The sequence below is a fragment of the Boleophthalmus pectinirostris genome, unplaced genomic scaffold, assembly GCF_026225935.1.
Source record: "Boleophthalmus pectinirostris isolate CB_2022bp ecotype Guang Dong unplaced genomic scaffold, ASM2622593v1 HiC_scaffold_21, whole genome shotgun sequence".
NCBI classification, from domain to species: Eukaryota; Metazoa; Chordata; class Actinopteri; order Gobiiformes; family Gobiidae; genus Boleophthalmus; species Boleophthalmus pectinirostris.
In genome coordinates, this window is record NW_026571175.1 from 31,858,823 (window position 1) to 31,884,397 (window position 25,575).

The window sequence follows — 25,575 nt, forward strand, 5'->3', positions numbered from 1 at the left end:
GTGGCTGCCATGCCAAGGCAAGGCAAGTTTATTTGTACAGCACAATTCGTACACAAAGTAATTCAAAGTGCTTTACAGAATAAGAAATACATTAAAATCATAATAAAAACAAATCAAAACATAAATAATCATGAAGATTAAAATTTTAAAAAAGAGAGACATAAATTGGAGAGAAGAGTGTGGAATGAAAACCTTTCAGTTATTTGCACAGTTAAACAGAAATGTTTTGAGCCTGGATTTAAACAGCGTCACAGAAGAGTCTGTCTCACATGTTCAGACTGTTCCAGGTTTTAGCTGCATGAACCTGAAACTCTGACTCCCCTTGTTTAGTCGTGACTCTGGGCACCAGCAGGAGGCCGGTCCCTGAGCTCCTCAGAGTGTGAGATGTTCATATGACACTAACATGTCACAGATGGACTTTGGTGCTCGGCCATGGAGACACTTGTACAAGCAGAGCTGCTTTAAAGTCTCTGAGCCACAGGAGCCAGTGCAGAGACCTGAGCACAGGACTTATGTGCTCGTACTTCCTAGTTCGAGTCAGGACCCGAGCTGCAGCGTTCTGGATGTTCTGGATGTTCTGGATGTTCTGGATGTTCTGGATGTTCTGCAGCGTCTCACAGCTCGTTTGGAGAGACCAGTGAGCAGAACATTACAGTATCTAATCTACTGGAGACAAACGCATGGATAAGTTTCTCCAAGTCTGATTTAGACAGTAAACCTTTGATTTTTGCTATGTTTTTTAGATGGTAAAAGGCTGCAGATGTTATTGATTTGATGTGGCTGTTAAAGTTCAAGTCTGAGTCCATTATTACCCCTAGATTTCTTGCCTGATTTGAAGGTTTTAGAGAGAGAGACTGGAGGTGACTGCTGACACTGTCCCTTTGTTTCTGTGGACCAAACACTATGACTTCAGTCTTGTCATGCCAATCGGCACCATCAGCCCCTCTGACCACCACCATCTCTTATGCACACACCACTTCAAACTAGGCAATGTGGGTGAAGTGTCTTGCCTAAGGACACAACAACAGTTTCTGTGACTAGCTCCCCCCTGTGGCGCCTGATTTTCCCAGTGTCTCCCATCCAAGTACAAACCAGGTCCCACCCTGCTGAGCTTCTGAGATCTGACTGGATCAGGCTTTGACAAGTCGGTATGTCCACACACAGACTGTGTTAAAATTAAACTCAACTTAGTCTGACTTGAGTAACAGAGCTTCAGACAGACCAGTACCTCAGTTTGCATTTTTATTATTCACCGCAAAGAATTAGATTTTTTATTATTTTTTTCCTAGATGGATAGCCAATTTCTTTTTACACTTATTGTCATGGCAATTAACTCAACATTACACATACTTACAACAAAAATGTCCTGTACTAGTTGTACACTCACAATAACGTTAATAATTTTGTTCTTATCGCTAACAACAACAAGGACATTAAAAGTGCTCTTCCTGATTATCAGACAAGATGGTGTACTCTGGTCTATTACGGTGCATTTTTTTTTCACTTTTGGATTGTTGTTCATTGCATTTGCGCATCTGCAGGAACTTTGGTGTCCGTTGTCTGTTTCATTTGATATGAAATATGACATATTACACAATAAAACACTTTCTAATTTGAAGCAGACAAAGCACAGCACACTTATTTTGACCTCAAGAGCTGATTATATGATATCTGTACTGGGGCAAGATATTTTTTTCTCAAGTACATGGAAAAAAATCAAGGTACAGAGCCTTTATTAAAAAAAAAAAAAACATCTGAGGTAGATTTTTTTCATTGTACAAAAAGCCTCCAAACAGCAGCCCAGTTACCCCCAAAGCTCGAACCAGCCCTGCCAAAACCAAAGACAATTCCCCTCAAGAGTTACAAGATACCGTGTTATTTTTGCCTTCATTTTTGTTCTCTTCAGTCACAAAGAGACCCGACATCATTTTGTAACTTTCACCTTTCTGTAGCGTAAAATGTAAACCAATCTGGGGACAAAATATTCCCATAATTCCTTTTGATTTTTCTGTATTCGCCCATAGTATTGACTGCGTATGTACCCAACAATCACAACTCCAACAACTTCCTCGCGCTAAAAGACGAGCGAGCGTGCGAAATCAATATGTGGTAGTAGAATGGATTTTTGAGCGCGCAGACACCAAACTGCATTTAGAGTGGCTGATAAACGTGTTTGTATTTATTATGTTCCTGTATTGTTTTATTATTGTTTATACCGGAGTTTATTGGGATCTCAAAAGTCAAATCACAAATCTGTCAAGAAGTGTTTTTTTTTCTATCACAAAAGCAATTTATTCTTTCCGTTTTGGTTTGGATCTGCTTCAGACCTCACGCCTCATTGCTATGTAGCACTGTGAGTGGGGTTTTCTACATATTTATCAATCTGGAACGGCTCTTATTAAAAAGCCCATGTTGTGTTATTTTTTTCTGATCTGTGTTTTAATGTTGTTTCTTCATCACAAACAGACCTGGAGTTGTGTTTTATTTCATTCACATGTTTAAAATACAAATCCTTCATACAGTATTTAGGCTGAGCTCTTGTCTGAAAACAGAAAACACTCTGTTCCACCTTGTGATGTCATGTGGTAATACAGGAAGTGCTCCATTGTGTTTTTAAGCTCCAAACAGTAGAATCTTTCATCCATCCATCAATTTTTTTCCGCTTATCCAGGGCCGGGTCGTGGAGTCTAAGTAGTCTAAGCAGGGACTCTCAGACTTCCTTCACCCCGGACACTTCCTCCAGCTCCTCCGGGTGAACCCCACAAGGTGTTCCCAGGCCAGCCGAGAGACATAGTCCCGCCAGCGTGTCCTGGGTCTTCCCCTGGGCCTCCTCCCGGTGGAACATGCCCGGAACACCCCCCGAGGAAGGCGCTCAGGAGGCGTCCGGAACAGATGCCCGAGCCTCAGCTGCTCCTCTCGACGTGGAGGAACAGCGGCTCTACTCCGAGCTCCTCCGGTGTGACTGAGCTCCTCACCCTATCTCTAAGGGAGCACCCAGCCACCCTGCGGAGGAAACTCATTTTGAACGCTTGTATCTGCAATCTTGTCCTTTTAGGTCATTACACAAAGCAAATGATTCTATCCTTCACCAGAATCATTTGGATGATTTCACACTTAGAAATGCTAATCTCTACTAAACTAAAAGTAAAAGGTAGCTGTTAGTTTGAAAACTATCGCTTCATGACATCATAAGGTGTGATCGCAATTATATTTAAAATATAGATATACCCTAGATAAAAACAGTCTTTTTATTATATACAACTCGCTGGTAATGCCCTACATAACCTACGGTATTGAGATTTGGGGCAATAACATATAAGACGAATACAAAGCCAATCTTTACCCTAAAAAAAAAGGCAATAAGAGCAATCACATTATCAACTTATAACGAACCAACCAATGCATTATTTATAAACCTTCAAACGCTGAAATTTTACGATTTAGTCGACCTGTACACTCTTAAAATCATGTTCAAATTAAACAAACAATCTCCTGTCGAAATCGTTACAGAACATGTTCAAAATCCGAAAGAGCCGATATGAGCTCAGAGGCACGACCGTGTTTATTAAAAAGAAAATCAGAACAAACATTATGAAATTTTGTAAATCTGTTAAAGGGGTGGAGCTCTGGAACAACTGTACAGAAAACCTAAAATTGTGCACCACTTTCTTTCACTTCATAAAGAAGTTTAAATGTTTAACTCTGGACAGATACAGGAAATATGAGACTTAGTTTGTGCTGTAGTACTTTGTTGTTCTGTTACTGATTAGCTTGTTTCTTCCTGCTGTATTTATGAAGATGAACTGGTGTCAAGATGAAGCTCTGACAAAGGAATAAAGGGTAAAGGCAGAATAAGCTTAAGCTTCAGCCTGCACCTTTTCGGTCTGTATATGTTAAATATGACTGTTTATGAATTAATGTCAAAATATACCTGTGACCGAAATAAATAAATAAATAAATGAATGAATGAATTTAGAGCTTTGGAGATGTGGACGGAGTAATAATAAAAGGTTACTCAAACATGTGTGAATGTGGGATTTTTGAGGAGGTAACAAGAGTCCAACATGACTAAAAACTCACAAGTTAAAGGGACAGTTCGGAATTTTGGACATAGGACCTCATTTCCTCGTGAGCCAGAGTGTTGGAGACGTGTAGAGACACTTTTTAAAATGTTCCATCCAGTCCTTGTATTTGCAGAGGTCGCTGGTGCTAGACTAGTGCATGTCAATGGTCATAGTTTTCCTGCCACTAAAAACAGTCTTACCCACTCCACAAAACACCCGAAACAAATCTATTATTACACCAGACTGTCCATGTAAACGTCTGTGTTAATAGAATAATGTTTGAAATAAAACTAACCTTGCATCACATGAATCATCCATCGCATGTTGAGGGACTATTTTCTCATATATCAGTCCGCCGCTGCCGAACTTTCTATCAGGAAGTACAACTCGCTGCTGCTGCTCAGACATAAATCCTTCAAATGCAAGGTTGGTATTACTTCTAAAATTATTATATCAACACAGACAGTTACATCGACAGTCTGACGTTATAATAGTTTTGTTTCGGGTGTTTTGTGGAGTGGGTAACTATGACCATTGACATGCACTAGTCTAGCACCAGTGACCTCTGCAAATACAAGGACTGGATGGAATATTTAAAAAAGTGTCTCTACACGTCTCCAACACTCTGGCTCACTAGGAAATGAGGTCCTATGTCCAAAATTCCAAGCTGTCCTTTTAATTTTGAGTAATATAGGACCTTTAAAAGCGATCGAGAAAATGCGTAAAAGTAATTTATTTGTTTACTTTTGTTACATCCAGTTGAGAGAAAAGCACCGCACATCTTCCCTGTCCACAAATGCAAAAAGCGCTTATCCTGTGTAAATGTTTTAAAACTTATAAGCTTAAATACGAGGGATGCACCAGGTATCAGATTATCAAAAAAATGCTGGATCAGATATCGGTTTCCAAACATCATTTCAGCTGATATCGTGTTTGTACATATAAATCTATGTAACTGATGTAAAAAGAATATTTATAGACCCAAAGTGTCAGAATGTTTGAGTTATTTATTTATAACAAAGTTGTTCTTACTTGAGGGATAAATAAGAGTTACATAACACATTTGGATCGGTTTGTGTGGGCGTCACATTTGGCTCTGTCCAAACCAACAGCACAACTGCACGACCCGGGCCACACGGACTCTCAGACGTTTGTTCACAAATATTCAGAAATTTAATCTTGCTGACCAGGTTAGTTTAGGCCTCGTTTTTTCTAACTTGTTTAAAACCTTTCCAGACTTAAGGGCAATTTTAGTACATTTGTCCTCGCGTGGGTTTTTTAAATTCATTTTGCTATTAAAACTTTCCCTTTTACCCTTTAATGAAGTGTTATACATCATTTTTTTCAGTACAGCCTATTATTTCACAGTCTGCTGCTGCTGCTAAACACTTAATTTAGGGCCTTAGCTACAAAAGTGCTAAATATCAAGTCTGTAAGTAAACTAAAAATATCCTTATTGCCCTCAAAATAAATAAAAAAAAGTGCAATCCAGGGCACAGAACCACATCATTTCCTGCATTTCCGTGGTGTTTATTACATTTGGATTTGTACATTTGGACTGAAATGAACTTTTCAAATAAAAATAGCAAGGGATGTGCAATTACGCAGACCAAGATGCGTAATTTGCTATTTATTTGAGTAATAACTGCACTTAGAGAGGGTTTTTCAATTGTTCCGAACACAGATGCTCAGAGCAGTCGATCATCTTGACTCACTACAATCTTTGGCAAAGTTTGGGCCGATCAAAATGCACGAGGCGCATGTGTTTGGTGGAAAACAAAGTTCCTATTGGACACTTGTTTTCCCTACGTCATCATGCAGAGTGTTTGTGATGTAGGATAATGCTGGAACTATAAAGCCGTAACTGTATCTTTCTATCTTTTATGGTTGGTTATATAAACATATTCCCAGGTATCATTCGTTCATTCGCTTTCCAAAATAAAACCAAAAATAAGAAAACTAAAAAACAACTGTTTTCTTCATTTTTTTGTCTCCAAAACTAAAATGAAAAAACGGATAACGATTATTATTTTCAGTTTTCGATTTTGTGTTTAAATGAAAAATGGAAAAAAAGGATAACAGCTGTTTCCTGTTTCTGTAGCTTAAACTGCGATGCCGAACTTTTGCGCCACATATGGACTGAACCAGGACTAAACCAGGATTAAACCAGGACTGAACCAGAACTAAACCAGGACTAAACCAGGACTACAAGGACTAAACCAGGAATAAACCAGGTCTAAACAAGGACTAAACAAGAGCTAAATCAGGACTAAACCAGGACTAAACCAGGACTGAACTAGAACTAAACCAGGACTAAACCAGGACTACACCAGGACTAAACCAGGTCTAAACAAGGACTAAACAAGAGCTAAACCAGGACTAAACCAGGACTAAACCAGGTCTAAACAAGGACTAAACAAGAGCTAAACCAGGACTAAACCAGGACTACACCAAGACTAAACCAGGAATAAACCAGGATTAAACCAGGACGGAACCAGAACTAAATCAGGACTAAACCAGGACTTCACCAGGAATAAACCAGGAATAAACCAGGTCTAAACAAGGACTAAACAAGAGGTAAACCAGGACTAAACCAGGATTAAACCAGGACGGAACCAGAACTAAACCAGGACTAAACCAGGACTTCACCAGGACTAAATCAGAGCTGAACTAGGACTAAACCAGGTCTAAACCAGAACTAAACCAGGACTAAACCAGGATTAAACCAGGACTGAACCAGGACTAAACCAGGACTAAACTGGTACAGAGTGTCAGGACAGGTTCGGAGGTGCGCCCACGTAGACTGTTGAGTGATCAGGACTGAGACCGGGACCAGACCGGGACCAGACTAGGACTGAGGCCACTCCTGTTTTAATCCTGGTTTAGTCCTGGTTCAGCCCATATGCAGCGCAAAAGTTCGGCATCGCAGTTTAAGATACGGAAACAGGAAACGCCCATTATCTGTTTTTATCCATTATTCATTTAAACAAAAAATCGAAAACTGAAAAAAAAAAAAATCATTATCAGAATTTTCATTTTGGTTCTGGAGTCAAATAATGAAGAAAATAGTAGTTTTTTCATTTTCTTATTTTTGGTTTTATATTGAAAAACGAATGAACGAATGACACACGGATTCCTATACAATACAATTGGTCTGGAAGAATTTAAACCTTGGTTATGGTTATGGCTTTACATCAAGGAACCACTCACCCATTCACACACACATTCATACACCAGTGTACGAAAACACCTCAAGAGCGGGATTCAAACCACCAACCTTCAGATCAGTGGACAAATGCTTCAACAACAACTGACCTCATGTTTTAAACCTGAGCAGCAGGTTCCTGACGTAACCCCACTCACCGATGAGCATCCTCTTGCGGGTGCGGACCCCCACGCAGTCGGCCGAGCAGGACGAGAACTTGGACCAGGCGCTGAGCTGGCAGTCCTCCTGGCAGGGCACCTGGCACGGCTGGGTGAGGGCGGGCATGGGGCTGGAGTGCTTCAGACAGGCCTCCACCTCCGCCTGACCTCCGTCCTGTTTACGGCACGACACCGCTGGAACACAAGAGAGAGAAAAAGAGAGAACGAAGAGGGTTAGGATGGAGGGGCAAAGTATTAAAATGGAGCTTGGAGTGAAACATTAAAGGTCATAAATCATGCAAATTTAACTCTTGTAAGCTCTAAGAATCCATGTATCATTCGTTCATTCGTTTTTCAATATAAAACCAAAAATAAGAAAACGAAAAAACAACAGTTTTCTTCGCTATTTGTCTCCAAAACCAAAATGAAAAAACGGATAACGATTAGTTTTTTCAGTTTTTGATTTTGTGTTTAAATGAAGAATGGAAAAAACGGATAACGGCCGTTTCCCGTTTACGTGACTTCCGTGACTGCGATGCCGGACTTTTGCACCGCATACGGACTGAATCAGGACGGATCCAGGTCCGAGACCAGACCGAGACCAGAGCGGGACTGAGACCGGGACAGAGCTGCTCTGGTCCTCCGCGCTCAAGAACCGCGGCTGGTTCCGAGGTGGAGCAAAGCCTCCGACTGACGCTTTCACCCCAACGAAAACGAACCGAACTAAGAGCTTTTGGTTCAAATGGACCAGGTCCGGGACCAGACCGGGACCAGAGCACTACTGAGACTGGGACCAGACCGGGACCAGAGCGGGCCTGAGACCGAGACCGAGACAAGACCAGGACCAGACCGGGACCAGACCGGAGGCTCAGAGCCCACGGCAGGGCCGGAGCTCGAAGCTGAGGCTCGGACCCCGTGGAGGCTTGGAGTCAAAGCTCGGAGTCCGCCCTGGTCCCGCTCTGGTCCCTGTCTGGTCCCGGTCTCAGTCCCGCTCTGGTCTCGGTCTGGTCTCGGACCTGGATCCGTCCTGATTCAGTCCGTATGCGGTGCAAAAGTCCGGCATCGCAGTCACGGAAGTCACGTAAACGGGAAACGGCCGTTATCCGTTTTTTCCATTCTTCATTTAAACACAAAATCGAAAACTGAAAAAACGAATCAATATCTGTTTTTTCATTTTGGTTTTGGAGACAAATAACGAAGAAAACTGTTGTTTTTTCGTTTTCTTATTTTTGGTTTTATATTGAAAAACAAATGAACGAATGATACACGGATTTCTAAGCCATGTTATAATGTCTTTACCTCCTCAAAAACATATCTGAAGTTGTGTTTTGTTTGTTTAGTGTTAGTCTGTTTACATCTCCAAAGCCCAAAATGCTCTGTTCCACCTTGTGATGTCATGAAGCGGTAGTTTTCAAGTTAACAGCTCCTTTTACCGTATTTTCCGGGCTATTAGACACACTCTTAAGCCTCTAACTCTATCAAAAAACAACCACGCGTCCCATAATCCAGAGCGCCCTATACACGAATCCACTCGGGTGTCAAAAGCACGACTTCAGTAAACTGAACTTAACTGAAAAAAGTAAAAAAAAATAGACCATTTAATGACAGTGCGTCTTATAATCCAGAGCGCCTAATAGCCTGGAAAATACAGTACTTTCATTTAGTTCAGTAGAGCTTGGCAATTCCAGATCTGAAATCATCCAAATGACTCTAATGAAGGTGTATAGAGTTTAAAAAACACAGTGGAGCACTTCCTGTATCACCACATGACATCACAACGTGGAAGTGCCTGAGAGAAGAACTCATGTGAATGAAACAAAACAACTCCAGGTCTGTTTTTGAGGAGGTAACAACATTATAACATCTGACATGACACTTTTTTTTGTAATAAAATTTTCATTGTCTTTTGTTTTTTTGTTGTTGTTGTTGTTTGTGTTTTGTTTCTTTATGTTTCAGTAGAAGTTAGTTGAAATTGTTTGCATCCAGTACAGACTAAAATACATTAAGCTTCAAGGAAAATAAAACAGCCCCTATACAAATATGAGCTTTGTCACTTCACACAAAGCAAAACTCATTAACTTTATAATGAGTTTGCTTTTATTTGTGTGTGTGTAATGATTCAGCGTCTGCAGAGTCTGAGCTGGACTCAACACTGATCTGTGTGAGAGAAGAACTGATCAGGAGAGACTTTTAATCATGTTACAGTTGTTTCCTCTTCTCATTTAGCCAACGAGCAGGCCAAGCACAATAGTATGTCTTTTTTTAAACATATACGTAAGGTCAGGGTGTCCAAAGGATATAATAAAGGCTATTATGGAACTTTTTCTGCTTCCACAGTGTGACATTAAACCTAAATCTGTCACGTGGAAACAGAGGGAGGACCCAAAACGCAGGACTGCTTCAAAAATATTTAATGACAAATCAAAAAATCCAAAACTCGAGACTAAACTGCCATGGCAAGAGACACAGAGACACTCGGACAGAGACAATGGACCAACCAAGGGCAGAGGAGAACACAGGGTATAAATGCACACACATAGACACAGGTGAAACACATTAGGGCGGGGCAAACAATCAAGACAGGAAGTAAAACTCAAAAATACAAGGTGACAGGACAAATGTCAAAATAAAACACAAACTACAACCACTACAAAACATGAACCATGACAAAATCTTTAATATCTATTTTTAACATGTTTACTCTCCGCAGATCAGAGCTGTAACTTGACCTGCTTTTCTCCACGGAGGTATATAAGTTTAATGCCATACTGTGAAACATTCCAAGCCAATAACATCTGAAAAGTTAAAGATAGAATGTTTTGAAAGTTCAGGTTTTGCCTAAGAAAGGCCTAGTGCCGAAATGTTGCACGGTTTGTCCTAATAAATCTCACAATTTGCAAGTAAGACGGTGTGCGGGATTTTTCTCCAAAGATAGAATGTTTAAAAAAAAAGTCAAATATATGTGACTGTTCAGACTGCAGCCTGAAGTGCCCCTCTGCGACCTGTATCTGATCTTTTAATGACAGTTTGAAAGACACGGATCTGATTTTTTCAAATACGACCCAGCCCACTTGGACGTGTGCTTCGATCTTTTGACATGCGACTTCAGTCTGAACGGACAGGTCGCATTCATCCCACCTACACGTCATCAACAAGTGACAAAACGTCACTATTCTGCACTGAAGAAGGCGGAAACTGGAAGAAAGTCACAACCGTGGCAGATGACGATGCAAGAGAATTTTCAGGCTCTGATGGCTCGGTGTTTCGTCAATGGAGGGAAAGCGAGGTAAGATAAGATAAGATAAAATATGCCTTTATTAGTCCCACAGTGGGGAAATTCCAGTGTTGCAACGCACAATTTCAGAACAGCAGGAAAAGGTAACACAGATAATAAATAATAGCTTAAAATAATTTAAAAATAGACTTAAAAATAATTGCACATGGTTATGAGGTGAGCAGGTTAATTAATATTTCGGGGGATCGCTGCATTCAGGCCAAATTGGGCAGTTTTTGAAATGAACACTGTCCTCCAATGCTCGGGCAGGACACTTTTGGGGTGTTTACAGTTCACACTGGAGATCACATACAAATCGCATTTAACCTCGCAAAAAAATCTGATTTCACAAAAACGTATGTAATGCGCCGCTAACAGGGATAACTGGTATATTAAACTTTTCCCAAATCCCATTGGTAGAAGGGCAATAATGTCTTTCCTCTTGATAAAATTCACCTCATTCTCTTTGTTCCGGCTTTAAATCCTCGATCTCGGGAATCATTGCCAACACTGAATGGCTCTTCGCTGATTGGCTGTTGCCCGAACTCGCACTTCCGGGCTTTTTGCGAACCTTCTTGTATATTCTGATTCCTGGCCTAGTCGCTGTAGAGAAATGAAATTGAGCGGAGGCACTAGGTGGCGCCAGCCTGGCTATCCTGCAGCTTCTTCTACCTAACAACTTTTTGGTCCAGAAGTCCAACGTTTTGTGCGATGGTTTGCATCTTCCTCTGTCTTTTGGGTGCGACCGCGGGAGCCTTTGTCGGTGCAGAATGTTTCGTCGACATTGTGGGTTTTGTCGAGGAGAAAACTCACTAACACACAGCACTTCAGATCGAACATTTATGTAAATATGTCAAGCTGAATGCATTCTGTACCGTACTGGAGACACGGCACGGAGGAGACTGATTGACAGTTGTCTACAGTTCCTTAGCCAATCAGCACTTTCGTAGGCTGTAAAAAAAAATCTACAAAACAGCGAGGCCATGAAAGGTGAACCGTGTTATGGTGAAGGATGGCTGTGCACCTTTAACTGTACAAAAACAATTCAGGATCACACTGTACAGCACCTTTCAACAATTACCTTTCTACGCAAATATGTATTTATTTATGTAACAAGGGCCAAACCACGACTGCTGACTTATTTATTTATTTTCTATCTCTTTGTTTATTACTTTGACAAGATCAGAGCTCCTTTGTGCGGCTGCTTTACTTCGAAAAGCAAAACTGTCAAAGATTAACGAGCACAATTCCCAGCCTATAATACGATAATAAGAATGTGAAATAACTTATGCATTAATATTTGATTGGTATCGTACGGTAGCGAGGAGCAGCCGAATTCTAATGAGAAGTGGTGAAATGGTGAAAGTAGCGGACCGTTTTAAAGCAGATTACGCATGATATTGTAGAATCAATACGACTATACTGATGTCAAGTGGTAATTAGCAGTACACAGCAGTAAGAGGAGGTACTACAGGAGAGGAGCGTACAAATAATTAGCTCGGTTGGTGGAGCTGAACCTGGTGAACCTGGATTAATGCGTTGTTAACACAGTTTCGAGAGCGCTGACGCCAACGACGAGCTGCTGTTACGAAAGGAAACGCAAATGAGAGCGGGAAATGCATTTATTTTTTATGTTGAATAGTCGTACAGAACAAATGAGACTAAAATTCTAAGTAGAAACACTTAAAGAAGAAGTTAAAGGATTTGAAATTTCGTTTAGTTTACGTATTCTAGGTAAAACTAAATCAGTAGATCACATTACAAATATTGAGACTGGTGTAAGTAAGTTAATGGTGGATTATTTATGTTTTTGATTCAGTGGATTTGTCATTGCTCTGCCTGGAATGTTCCACAGTGTGACATTAAACAGCTCTACTTTACATTTATTCAATTACAGGTGGTTTTATAGCTCAAAAATACTCAGAAAAACAAGTATTCTGACTCTGAGCAGGGTTGCCTCTCCACAGATTTGACGTGTAACTTTGGTTCGGTCTCCATGAAGATAGAAAAGTGCAATTTATTTTATTTTTTTTTCTGGTACAGGGTCCGTCCATTCCTTTTCTCTGTGGAGATGTTATTACTTTGACCTTTCTATCTTCATGGAAATCAAACCATATATTGCTTAAAATTTGGCCAAGCTTTTTTGCAGTGTATAGTAAGAATTTGTGTTTTTCAAGTTTTCTTTTTTTTTTTTTAAGCTGTAAAACACTTGTAATTGAATAAATGCAAGACATGTATGTTTAAAGCCCTATTGTGGAACATTCCATGCAAAGAAATAACATTTTCATGGAGGCAAGTAGCGTACCCTCCGTATTTGAAGTTACATTTGGGTCCGGTCAAGTGGTAACGGAGGGAAACAGGGGCAGATTTTTTACATTCAAATGTCTCTTATTCAGAAACTAGAGACACTATTGAAATAAGTAAAGTATCAGAATGTAGGAAAGAGTTACACTCCAACAGGGTCAAGTTAAACCTGTGATATTCTTTCAAGTTGTTGACAAAAAATTTAAAAACTCATGTCGGTAACGGAGGGAATGAAATATGCAGCACTTTTTGGGCAATAAATCCAAACAGTGATAACTCTTGGTTCTCACTTACATATCCTTAACAAACTGGTTTGAATATTTGCTTCATATAGTTTTCTACCATATGGTACAAGATTAGGTTGAAAAACCTCTTACTTTTTGAGTAATGAGATTTTTTATTAAGAAAGGTCATGGTAACGGAGGGAAAAGTAACGGAGGGAAAATTGTGCAAACAAGTAGAAGGTGCAGGATTTTACATAATTTGTCGCTTTTTTCTTCTGAAAACTTTAATATTACTTCAAAATGAAAGGAAACTATTTCTATAAAATATGTCAGTCCTTCCAAGCAAATTTTTATTATTTTAAATACTTTTTTTTTTTTTTTTAAAAATCATGTACCTTCATCAACAGTTCAAAGATCAAATAACACAAGATATGATGAAATACATCAGTTTATTTACATGATTTTTGGGTCTTTGAAATTTGGGAAATAATTTTTGTTCCATGTTTCATACATGGTCTGTTTAAAACATATGTAACTTTAGAACCAAAAATGGTACAGAAAAAAGGTAAACACTTTCATAAACTAGAGTACATATGTATCTGTTGAATACATTTTTATATCAGATGCATTAACTTGAATTTTTGGCCTTGCTGTTTACTTCTGCTTGACTGGGCCCATTTGATGAGGTTGTTTGTCAAATCCAGTCTTTTCCAGTTCTCCAAAACCAAGCCCCAGCCTCCGCACTTTCTCTTCCCTCTTTGACGTCACTTCTTGTACATCGCCACATTTCTACACCAACGTCTTTAACAGGAAGTGCTCTGAGTAATGTCTGAACGAACACAGGGTCCACAGCCTCGTATTGAGCCTGTGTGGAGCTTGTGTGGAGCTCGTATCGAGCGCGTGCCGCCCGGTAAGAGTCTTGTATTGGATTGTCTGTGGGCACCGGGGGGATTGGGTTTCAGGTAATGCGTCTTAATGATCGGACTGAGGACAATGGAGGAACAAAGGGCTCATCGTCAGTGTATTCACATCACAGCCTGCGTGTTTGTGGTGCCGAAATGTGAAAACGAGGCTTGACAAATCACCATCACAAACTCAACACAAACAAGTTTAAAAGGCCAATATTACGCTGTTTTCTGTCTTGTGATGTTGTTTCCTTATCACAAACAGACCTGGAGTTGTGTTTTGTTTCATTCACATGTTTAATACACAAACCCTGCATATTTACAGGAAGTGCTCCAATGGGTTTTTAAAGTCCATACACCTTTACCAGAGTCACTGCGTTAATTTCAACCCGGGAATTGCAAATCTCTGCTGAATTAAGGTAAAAGGTAGATGTTAACCTGAAAACTACCGCTTCATGGCATCACAAGGTGGAGTTTTAGAGATGAAGACATAATAATAATGATTACAAAACACAACTCCAGGTCTGTTTTTCATGAAGTAACAATATTCTAACATGGCTTAAAGCTCATAAGAGTCAATTTGTGTAATACAGGACTTTTAAAATACCTGATATCTGATTTAAATGTATTCTTGTCTAGATAACTACTCCAGTTAAATAAGGAGAAATCTATTCATTTTACATAGCATTTTCTCAAGTAACAACTAATCATATTATGATCAAATCTGGAAGTGGATCCAAGATGGCGTCGTATTGTTTTCAGTGGCCTGTGCTCATTGGTAACCTGATTCATCAGCCGGTTTCACTTCATCTGACCTCACAGCATTAGGATTCATTTGCTCAACAGTAGTGGGTACTTTTTTTCTTTTAACCAATCGCTGCTATTTGGTTGTGACTTATGTAATGAGCCACTAACGGGGCTAACTGGTATATTAAGCTTTTCCCAAATCCTGTAGGAAGAAGGACAATAACGTCTTTCCCCTTGATAAAATTCACCAAACATTCTCTTTGTTCCGACTTTAAATCCTCGATCTCGGGAATCGTTGCCAACACAGAATGTATGGCTCTTTGCTGATTGGCTGGTGCCCGGACTCGCACTTCTGTGGTTTTTGCGAACTGTCTAGTGTATTCCAATTCCTGACCAAGTCGCTGGAGAGAAATGAAATTCAGCGGAGGCACTAGGTGGCACCAGCATGGCTAACTCATTGGCGCATGGGCCCAAAAATAATTTTCTTACATTTACTTCCTCAATCCGGGCGAGCTCCTCCCAACCATGTCACGTCTGTAATGTGCATGGCGTGGAATGTTTGGACCAATCAGAGCGAGAGCTGCTAGAGTGGAGCCAGAGCGAAGACAAAGCGGAGCCAGAGCGAACTCAGTCTAAGGCTAAGTCTTACAAAGATCACTTTTAGGCGCTTTAAGGATTTAAACATTTCAAAAAGTTGATATTGTGAAAACAGTAAAGAATCTTACAAAATCCAACCTTTGTAAACGTTGTGGATGCCCTGTCAGCCGAACACGGGCAGTTTGAATTCCCAAAAAATACATTGTGCTCTGTGGGAAAATTCTTTCTTTGCCCAAACTCCTGGGCGCTGCAGTACCTGGAGCGGCCACTAGTCGGTCATGAGGAGGGGGCTTATCCAGTTTTTATTTATAGATCCATGCAAGTAATACAGAAGCTATTGATAAGCTGGTAACCTTTTTTACTTTGCAACTAAGAATCATGGGAAACCAACTGTCTGACATTATCCCAGACTTTTGATTCCGTCATGGTGGATTTGCGACACCCTTTATCGCCGTATTTCCAGCACTGCTATGTCCCAAGTAATGACTTTTTCTCTCTATTCAAATCTCAATTTGCAGCATTGAAAAGGAGAGATGAAGTTATTATTTTAAGTCTTTTTCTTCCATCTTTTCTTCCTCTCGTATCATAAAAAGTGACATTACAGGAGAGAGGGGTTTTGATGTCAGCTTGTGCTCTGGGATGGTGAAACAGACTACATCCATTCTAATGAGGTCGTATTCACTTTTTAAAACACTTCTGGACACCTTTGCTTCGCTTTAGGTTTCATATCTTAAAATAATAATTGTACGAATGCTTAATTTCAGTATAAGTATAACTAGAGATGACATGACGCTAAAAGATAAACGTTTCAAAGCTGAGGCAGGCTGATTCCTGTGGACATTTTTCTACTTTTTCATTTGCATTTCATGTGTTATACCTTAAAATAATCTTGTGTTAATGCCCAACTTCAGTATTTGACTCCCCCTGCTGGCAATAGTAGGGACTGACGTATTTTGTGAAGATCATTTAGCAGCATGGATATTTTCAACATGACGCTAACAGATAGATAATACATGCATCATGAATTTCGGATTTCCGGCCTTTGCGCAATGCATACTGGGAAGGATTTTCCGAAAAGTGAGCATCAATCTGCCATGTTTGTTTTCCCAGTGGGATGCATCTATTGACAAAGCCGATCTTTTCAAGTCTTTTGAAATCATCCAAAGTGCAGCGAACATTTTGTATGGGGAACATTCAACCTAGGTGACGATTTTAAAAAGTCAACGCCAAAGCGAAAGGCACCAGCTGTTCACCAAGAAACACCTTCCACTGCAAAGTGACCAAGAATGTTTGAGCTCAGCCTGTTTGTCTTCTGTACGTTTCACTTAACAAATGGGATTTTGCTTTGTTGGTGCTCCACATACAAAATGTTCGCTCAAACTCGGGATGATTTAGGCAGTCAAAGGTTTCCTTTTTGGTCCTTCCTGTGGATCAATCCTGCCCATCGCCTTCACCTTTCACTATTTTTCAATTCTGTTGGGAAGGGAAACAGTTTGAACAGTGGTTTACAGTCACACACATCTGATTCCCTTTTGCATTTACGGAGTTCGCAAACTTCCAAAGCCCATTTCTCGAGCCGTTTTCCGCTGTTAGGATCCAATAACCACACAATTACAATGTCCAAATCCCAAAACTAAAATATGACAATATCAAAACCAGAAACAAAAGTGATATGGTTCAAAAGACAAAAGACATCTCACTGGGAAAACAAACATGGCGGTTTGACACTCACTTTTTTGGGAAAATCCTTCCCAGAAATGTGTATTGTGCAGTGACCGGAAGTACAAAACTCATGATGCATGTAATAAAAGTGATAGCAGTTTAAGATTAAGAACTGCAGTTTCAGAAAAAAAATATGTGACCTTTTCCTTTTCATAGGAGCACTTCCTGGTTACGAAAGCTGATGTAGAAAATTTAACTAAGAATTGATGCCCTCACCAACAGATTACCGTAGATTTTCTGGTGCATTGTCTGCCACCTGCTTCTTGTCATTTTATTTATTTATTTGTTTATTTATGTATTTATTTAGCAGACAGACAATGCAATCAGACATAGTTACAAAACTGATTCGATGCACAGAGAGAAAATGCTAATTTACAACTCCCATTTGTGGTTGAGCTTTTCTGCACTAAAATACATCATCCAAGACACGATCCGAAATCAAGGAGAGTTATTGCTTTTCCTGGAATTTTCAACATTTTCTGATGCCACCACGCTGCGTTACAACTCAGATCTGCTGAGAGGTGACCCCAGGCAAAGCAATAACAACTCCATGGAGACAAGAAAGTAGTGGACCCACGCCAGGAAAGTTTCATAGTCCATGTGTAAAACTAGAATACATAATCGTTTGTATTGACGCTTACCTCTCACTTGCAGACCAGGCCCACACGTCTCCTGTGCCCCGGGGCTGTCCTGGCGAACTGACCAGGGCACCAGCTGGCACCGGCGCCACTTGTGAGTCTTCCACCTGGAAAAGACGGAGAATTTACATGAATGAATTTGAGAGGTGAGTGACTGAGAGGTAGAAGGCTCTGACTGGCCGACAGTGACAGACTGGTGAGAGAAAATAGGAACATCGAAGAATGAAAAGGACTCTGTAGTACAGGGATCTCCAACTTGTATCTCAGGAGGGTCATTCCACGCCATTTCATCAAATTTCCAGAAAATCTCACTCATCATGTTTTTGAAAAATTTTGAAAAAATTACCAGCTGGTCCCTTACTATCATGTACCAACCCTGTGAAGTTTTTGTGATTTAGGAGCCTCATAAAATACATATGTTTGGTACCATATGAAAGGTCTTTTTCTGTTTTTTCAAAGAAAAATTATTTTTTTTTTATCATTACCCACATGCCATAAATTACATGTGAAAATTGGACCATGTTGTGTTTTCTTGTTTTTAACAGGACCCTCACACATAACCTATTTAAAATTTTCAACATTTGGTGATTTCTTTTAACAGTCCTAGTACATATCTTGATTCTCAAAATAAATAAATGAATAAGGGTCTCCTACACCTACAAGTACGTTTAAAAAGGGGCTAAAAATGGTACACCATGGAAATGAAGAAGTTTTTTTTTTTTTAAAGTTCATATAAAATGAAAATGAGTTGAGATACCAAACTTTCGATAGTTGTTATTTGAACACAGAGTAGAGGACTACAAGCCTACAAAATTTCAGCCCTCTATCTGTGACCTGTGAAAACGAACAAGAAAATATGATGTGATTTTGGGCCCATAAATTGACACATACTCCCCTCACTAAATGAGCTGTAACTTGAAAAGTAATGATCGAAAATCACTAAAACTTCTCAGGGTTGGTACATGATAGTAAGGGACTATTTGTTTTTTTTTTTCAATATTTTTTTAGATCAAAGTGCGTGGGCCATTTGGTGAAATGGCGAGGAATGACCCAGGAGCTACCAGTCGCTCTCCACCCTCTTCCAAGTACAGTATTTTCCGCAATATAGGGCGCACTTAAAAGCCTTTAATTTAATCAAAAAACGACTGTGTGCCTTATAATTCAGAGCGCCTTATATATGAATTTATTCGGGTGTCTTAGTACGACTTTAGTAAACTACAAAGCCGCACCACTTGCAGCGCACGTAAACACGCACGTAGCAGATAGTGACTGTGCAGTGAAAAATACTTGTAGCCACATTTATTATTCCACGTGGACAAGGAATGGAATGGAGGAATGAACTGAAAAAGTGAGTGTCATGTGCTATTTTTAGTTATAACTGAACAATTGAGTAATCGTGAATATGCGGTCTCAATACGGTATTTTTTTAAGCGTTACAATTGAACAAAGTTGAGAGTTATTGTGAACGCGTTAAATAAAGTTTGACTGACTTATCTAACTCTTGTGTTTCGTTTAACGCGCCTTATAGTCTGGTGCAGTTTATATATATAAAAGTTTGAAAATAGACCATTTAACGACAGTGCACCTTATAATCCAGTGTGCCCTATAGTGCGGAAAATACGGTAGCTCGCCAAAGGATTTCTGAATTATATGTGCTGCACTTAATAACTAAAATCTGATTTATTACCATTGTAAACGTGTCATTTTGATGCCTGACTTGTGCACTAATGAAGGGATAATGGTTTATGTTTATAGGCATCTAACGGTTCCAAGTCCAAAGCGTGCCATAACTCTTCTTGTTTCTCAATTTCTCGCGACAGCTAAAATGAGAAATGAGTAGCTCTCTGGCATTTTCGTTTCCTGAAGGTAGCTCACAAGAGGTAAAATGTTGGAGTACATAACGCAGTAGACAATAATAATGTTCAAACACGCACCCACTTATACTCATACAGTGTCAACATGGCAAGTCGCATCAATATACAGTATGCCATGAGCAGTTTTTGGAATATTTCTTGTAGTAGCACTATCATTTTAGAGAAAGTTAATATTTTTATGTAATGAACAGTGGTGGAACATGAGTAAAAGTACTCAAGCCCCAGTGTCCCATTCAACAGGGTATCCCCGGGTTTGACTACCCCAAATTGAAGACTTTTTAAAGACCTTTCTAAGACCACTTAAATGAAAATTAAGTCCAACGTCGCACCCATTATGCGGGCGATAAACACCAGGTCTAATTCTAATAATGACCAACCAACTACAGATATTACATCTAGAATCTAAGGCTACGTTTATATGATGACGGTCCTAACAGAAGACACTAAAGTGGCGTAGCGTCTTCACTTTTTATTCTACATTTAGATAAGCGTTTTCGGAAGGAAATCTGCGTGCATATAGTGACGTAAAAGTGTGGGATTGGATTGTGTAAGCACGTCAGGCGGCTCGGTGGTGATGTATGTGACGTAAACACGTACGAGACGTGAGCAGATCTGACCAGAGTTTTGCATCTTGGGCAGTGTAGACAGAACTGACTGTTTACCCATTCCCACTGGTGCCAAAAACCAAAGTATTGTTTGCGCACACTCCAAATTAGATGTTCATTCATGTTACGTTATTTCAAGTTGTTTTTTTCCCTCCCTCCACTTAGCATTGCACTGCAGCCCAGTTGAGTAAACAAAACAAAAAATAGGCTAATGGAATTTAAGACCTTTGTGAAAAAAATAAGACATCATTTAAGACTTTTAAGGCCTTAATTTAGGAACATGAAATTTAAGACCTTTTTAAGACTTTTAAGACCTTGCGGCTACCCTGATTCAAGTCAATGGGCTGAGCTCAATGGCGCGTGACTTGCCTTTAACTCGGCGAGGCACTTCTGGTGGCTCCGGGCCCATTGAGCATGTGCAGTAGTGCTCTTTTCTCTCGCGGGCACACGCCAATGTACGTGAGCGTCTTGCGTATCATGTGATTGCTTTGACCAATCAGAACGAGAGGAGCAGAGCAGAGTCGGACGATTATAAAGCATTTTTTAAGACAAGTGAAGGATTTTGAGCTGAGAAAAAGTTTATGATCTAAAAATCGCCACAAAATCCGACATTTTTGAAGGCTGTAGGTGCCCTGTCAGCCGAACACGAGACGTTTGTGATTACACTGTGCTCTGTGAGAAATATCCTGTGGTCACTACATCAACAGGAGGCAGCTACAAACAGCAACACCCTCCAGTTATTTTAATAGATCCATGACTGTACTGTAAAAGTAAAGTTGTGTAGTGCCTTTAGCATACATGTTTACATAAATTAGTTACATGCTCACCTATGTTCAGCGTTCAGTTTTCAGGTTTGTGCTCTAAACGCAGTATAGTCACGGTCGCTTGAAGACTCGCTGACGTTTGAGGCACTCTGTTCTTTTACCGTTATTAGCCGTTTTGTTGTTGTTGTGAGTTGAGTTAATAAAGCGACACACGACTTTCTGTGTCTGAAATGTGAGAAGTTGTCGACTCCTTTTTATCACGCACAACTTCCACAGTATATATTTTAGTTATCTGTACTTTACGCAAGTAGATTTTAAAGTGATTACATCTTACTTATACATTACTACATTTGAGGGCAGATATCTGTACTTTCTACTTTTTTTGAACAGGACTGAAAAGTAAAAGTATTTTTTCTTATAGTTTGAGACCTGCTGAAAAGGCTGAGGTTTTATTTTTACCACATTCTTACTTTGAGTAAAGAAAAATATACAAATAAAAACAGTCGCTACACTCAAAGATTTATTAAATCTGAAAATCTGTGTACTCTTTAAGTACATTTTTAAACGGGTACTTTAATACTTTTACTTAACTATGATATGTAGGATAGGATATGTCGTTTCTTTGTCTGAAATGTTCCACAGTATGACATTAAACAGCTTTACCTTATGTTTATTTACTTGCAGATGCTTTTATAACTCAAAAATACCGCAGATCTGAGCTGTAACTTGGTTGGATTTGGTCTTCAAGAAGATTAAAAAGTTTAAAACCACACTGTGACACATTCCAGACAAAGCAATAACATCTTTAACATCCCCTCCAGCAGAAAAGTTACACAATGCATCTGTAAGTAAAAGAGTACTTCTTCTACCCTTGACGATGGTTAGCAGCAAACTAGTGGAACAGACTGAGAATGATGTGCACATGCTAAACAGGGAGGGCGGTAAACACACCAAGGACCTCCTGATTGAATTTACACTTCACTTCATTACACACCTAAATGAACTCAGAAGAAGAGGAGCCTCGGCGGACACGCAGACGTCTTTGGTCACATCATGAATGAAACCCAACGTGATGTGCGTGTAAATTATGCACACAATCGGCCGAGGGGGCAGTGTTTCGTCAGCGCACGGCAGATATCAAAGACTACTACGTCCCACTGCGGGGAATACACGTGTCAGGAGGGACGACGAGATTTTCTGTGTGAACCGGTGCGAGCGTCATGTAGCTCCCCCCCCGACAGCACTTCACAGCAGGTCAGGACCAGGCTAATTCTATACTGCTCCAATGCTCACTGTCCAGAGATGTAAAGATGGTGAACTAACATACTTAAAGTTAATGCTGGGAGCTTTGCCATGACATGTTTTAACCAGGGTTGGGTAAGATTAAGAAGTTGCCGATACAATACATATCTCGATAAGTAGGCCATGATATGATACATATCTCGATACAGTGAGCTTTTGATTCGATATGATATATTTCAAATCGATTTGATATGGTTCAATAAAAAAATAAAGGCTAAATCATGGTTGTGATCATAAAAGTCTTTGTAAAACCACAACCCATTTTAATCATCGCAACAGTGAATATGTCAAATGTGTCGCATAAACGAGTTTCCTTTGACTAAACAAGCGACAAAACTGTAGCGCTGTAAAAAAAAAAAATTAAGCAAAACATACCAAAAAATCCTCTTGGCGATATATCGATACAGCAGCCCACCATATTAATACTTTATCGTCACACTAAACAATACAATATATCGATATTTCAATATTTTTGCACACCACTAGTTTTAACTACTCGAGTTACTTCACTCTGTTCCACCACAGGGATCTGGACTAAATGCAAGATGATTTGATGCAAGATCATGATGATATTCATGAGTTTTGAGTCCAAAAATGAAAATTCCATAGAGCTACTCATTTTAGCCGACACAGGAAAGAAAGTATACGTAAGAGCGATGGCAAGACTTAGAAGGTGGACAATGCGACTTGTATCTGATCTTTTAATGACAGTCTGAACGACACAGATCAGAAGTTTTCAAATGCAACCCAGGCCACTTGGATATGTGCTCCTAAAACCGATACATATCCGATCTTTTGACATGTGACTTCAGTCTGAACGGCCAGGTCACAAATGTGCACAAACGTTCTTCTCGTCATATGAAAATTGTGTCTAAACTCCGTTTCAGTGAAGGAGTGAAGCACATGTCAATCCCTGCACTCTTGGCTGCGTCATCGTTGTATCAGGCTTTAATTCATTGTCATATGGGAGGGTGGCAGAAATACGCTGCAATTTGTAAAAAAAAAAAAACGCTGAATCAAACTAAAAACCACTTCGGCGACATATACAAGGCCCACACATCACTGTCAGAAGGTAGAAAGCTCTGAAAAGTTGATTTTGCACGAGATGGGCCCTTTAAAGGTTGTATGGAGGATTTTTTTTGGTTTCAAATTGTCAATGATTAATGATAATGAGCATTATAGAGATGCAGTAGCCTTGTAATTATGATGACCAAAAAAAAGAGAATAAAAATTCATCAACTCTGGACGTGGTGGGGACAGATAAACATTTGCCAATAGATAACGACACTGCCTCGTTATCTGTGAGCTGACAGGCTGTCAATCAATCTCCCTACGTTTCTAGTGTAACTGACTTGCCTGCGCCGCCGGTACGTGGTTTACGTACGTCTGTCACGCAGTCCACAGACGCAAGACGCACAGACGCTGTTTACTCCACCAACGCAACGGTTCTTAGCGGCTTTTTTTGACCTATATCTTCCTCGCAGTTCGCACAAAGTTTGTTGCAATGGCGACAAGAATCCAGGAGCAGTTCGCCGCAAAAGAAAGTCCGTTTTTGAGATTGCTGAAAGAAGAAGACAAGGGGAAAAGCAGCGAAGCCAAACTAAGGTGATTCTTGTAGATTCATTCCAGCGATGGCGCGACTGAAGCAGACGCAGGGTCTAAAGACTGACGCACTGGTCCACAAATTACTCCTGGACAGGAAACTTCTGCTTATTATGAAAACGTACTTTATTTCCAAGAGCTAGACAAACGTTTTTCAGGACACGAAAGCGATATCCTATGTCTGAAAACGTCATTTTCAAGGCAAAGAAAGAGTCCGCTTGCTGCTGCGTGTTGTAGCTAGTTCATTCGCACTGAATCTCCGCGCAACCTTCTCTGCACCCCTTTCCTGCTCCTGTCCCCGCTGCCCGTTCCGCTCTTCTCCCTGCTCCTCACTTCTCGTCCGCGAACGAAATGTCCGCACACCCGCTCCCCCCGCTCCTCACTTCTCCGTCTTGCCTAACCAACACTGTAGTTAGTTGTTTACAAGTCATGTGCAGCACCGGCTGTAAACAAACCTGTTTCTGGCGCAAGGAGGAGGCGGGAGGAGGCGTTTCTACGTAGGAGCTGTAGGGGAGGGGGGGGGGTTTCACGCATGCGCAACATTTGAAAAAGGACAAACAGTCGCTGGATTTCTCGTTCCTTGGAAAATCCTCTATACAACCTTTAAGCCCTGCAGTCTGAATGGTGCCAAAAAGATATGTCCACAACTCAGAATAGTTTCTTTTTCAAATGTGACCAAATCGAGAGCCAGTCAGTTCATAGTACCACAGCAGCACGTAAGACTGTCAGAACTCCAGCAATAGCCTCCTCCAAAAGTCTTTTTTAACTGCTCTATCCGTGTTGTCAGTCCATATTAATTCCTGTGTTTTGTGCACACCCACGAGTTTAAACCTGACACATCTGCGGCACGTCCAGCACAAACGCAGGAGAAGGCGGTGTGTGTGTGTGTGTGTGTGTGTGTGTGTGGTTTTTTTGCCTCTCTATTTACACTATAATCAGAAATAACTCAGTATTGATTCTCCACAGACGCCCGGACCTGCCCACGTCTCACACAGATCACACAGTCAATGAGACAATTGACACAGGCCTCCCCGAACGATAGATTTATGTTGTTTTTATGAACGTTACAAGAGGTTTTACAGATTCAACACAACACGAAGGAAATATGGAAATGAGTTTGAATTAATAATAACGCAGTCGTCTTATATAGTGCTAATGTATTATTATTAATTCAAACTGATTTCCATATTTTTCCTCACTTACCACTGTTTTCATTTAGTTTTCTGAGTGTCTAGATGCCAATACTAAAGTGTACAAAGTGGGTTAAACATTCAAAAGTTTTACAAGTCACTTTACAAACGTCCCACTACAGCACATCGTATCAGGTTTGTGAAGTTGTAGTGTATTGCTATCTTTTGTATATTTATGGAGAATTGCTATTTTTGAATAGAGCCCAGAGGAGATCACTAAATTACTCAAACATGCATGGATGACATCTAAAACATCTTCAGGCATGTTTTTGATGAGCGAATAATGTTATATCAGGGTAGAAAGGTCCAAAAAGTAAATTTTGTGTAATACCCCTTCTTTAAACAATCAACAACCGAATCATCACCAAATTAGGACTTAAGAAATTATATATTTTGTTTT

General features: G+C 40.1%; 1 protein-coding gene across 1 annotated transcript in view; it reads right to left on the minus strand.

Moving 5' to 3' along the window:
• Positions 1-25,575, minus strand: part of thsd7aa (thrombospondin, type I, domain containing 7Aa) — a 437,777-nt gene that overhangs the window by 92,027 nt on the left and 320,175 nt on the right. Inside the window, exons 13-14 of the mRNA XM_055157370.1 lie at positions 17,842-17,945; positions 7,428-7,622 (exon numbers count right to left, since the gene is read on the minus strand). Coding sequence (XP_055013345.1) covers positions 7,428-7,622; positions 17,842-17,945 — 299 coding nt within the window. The remainder of the gene's footprint in view (positions 1-7,427; positions 7,623-17,841; positions 17,946-25,575) is intronic.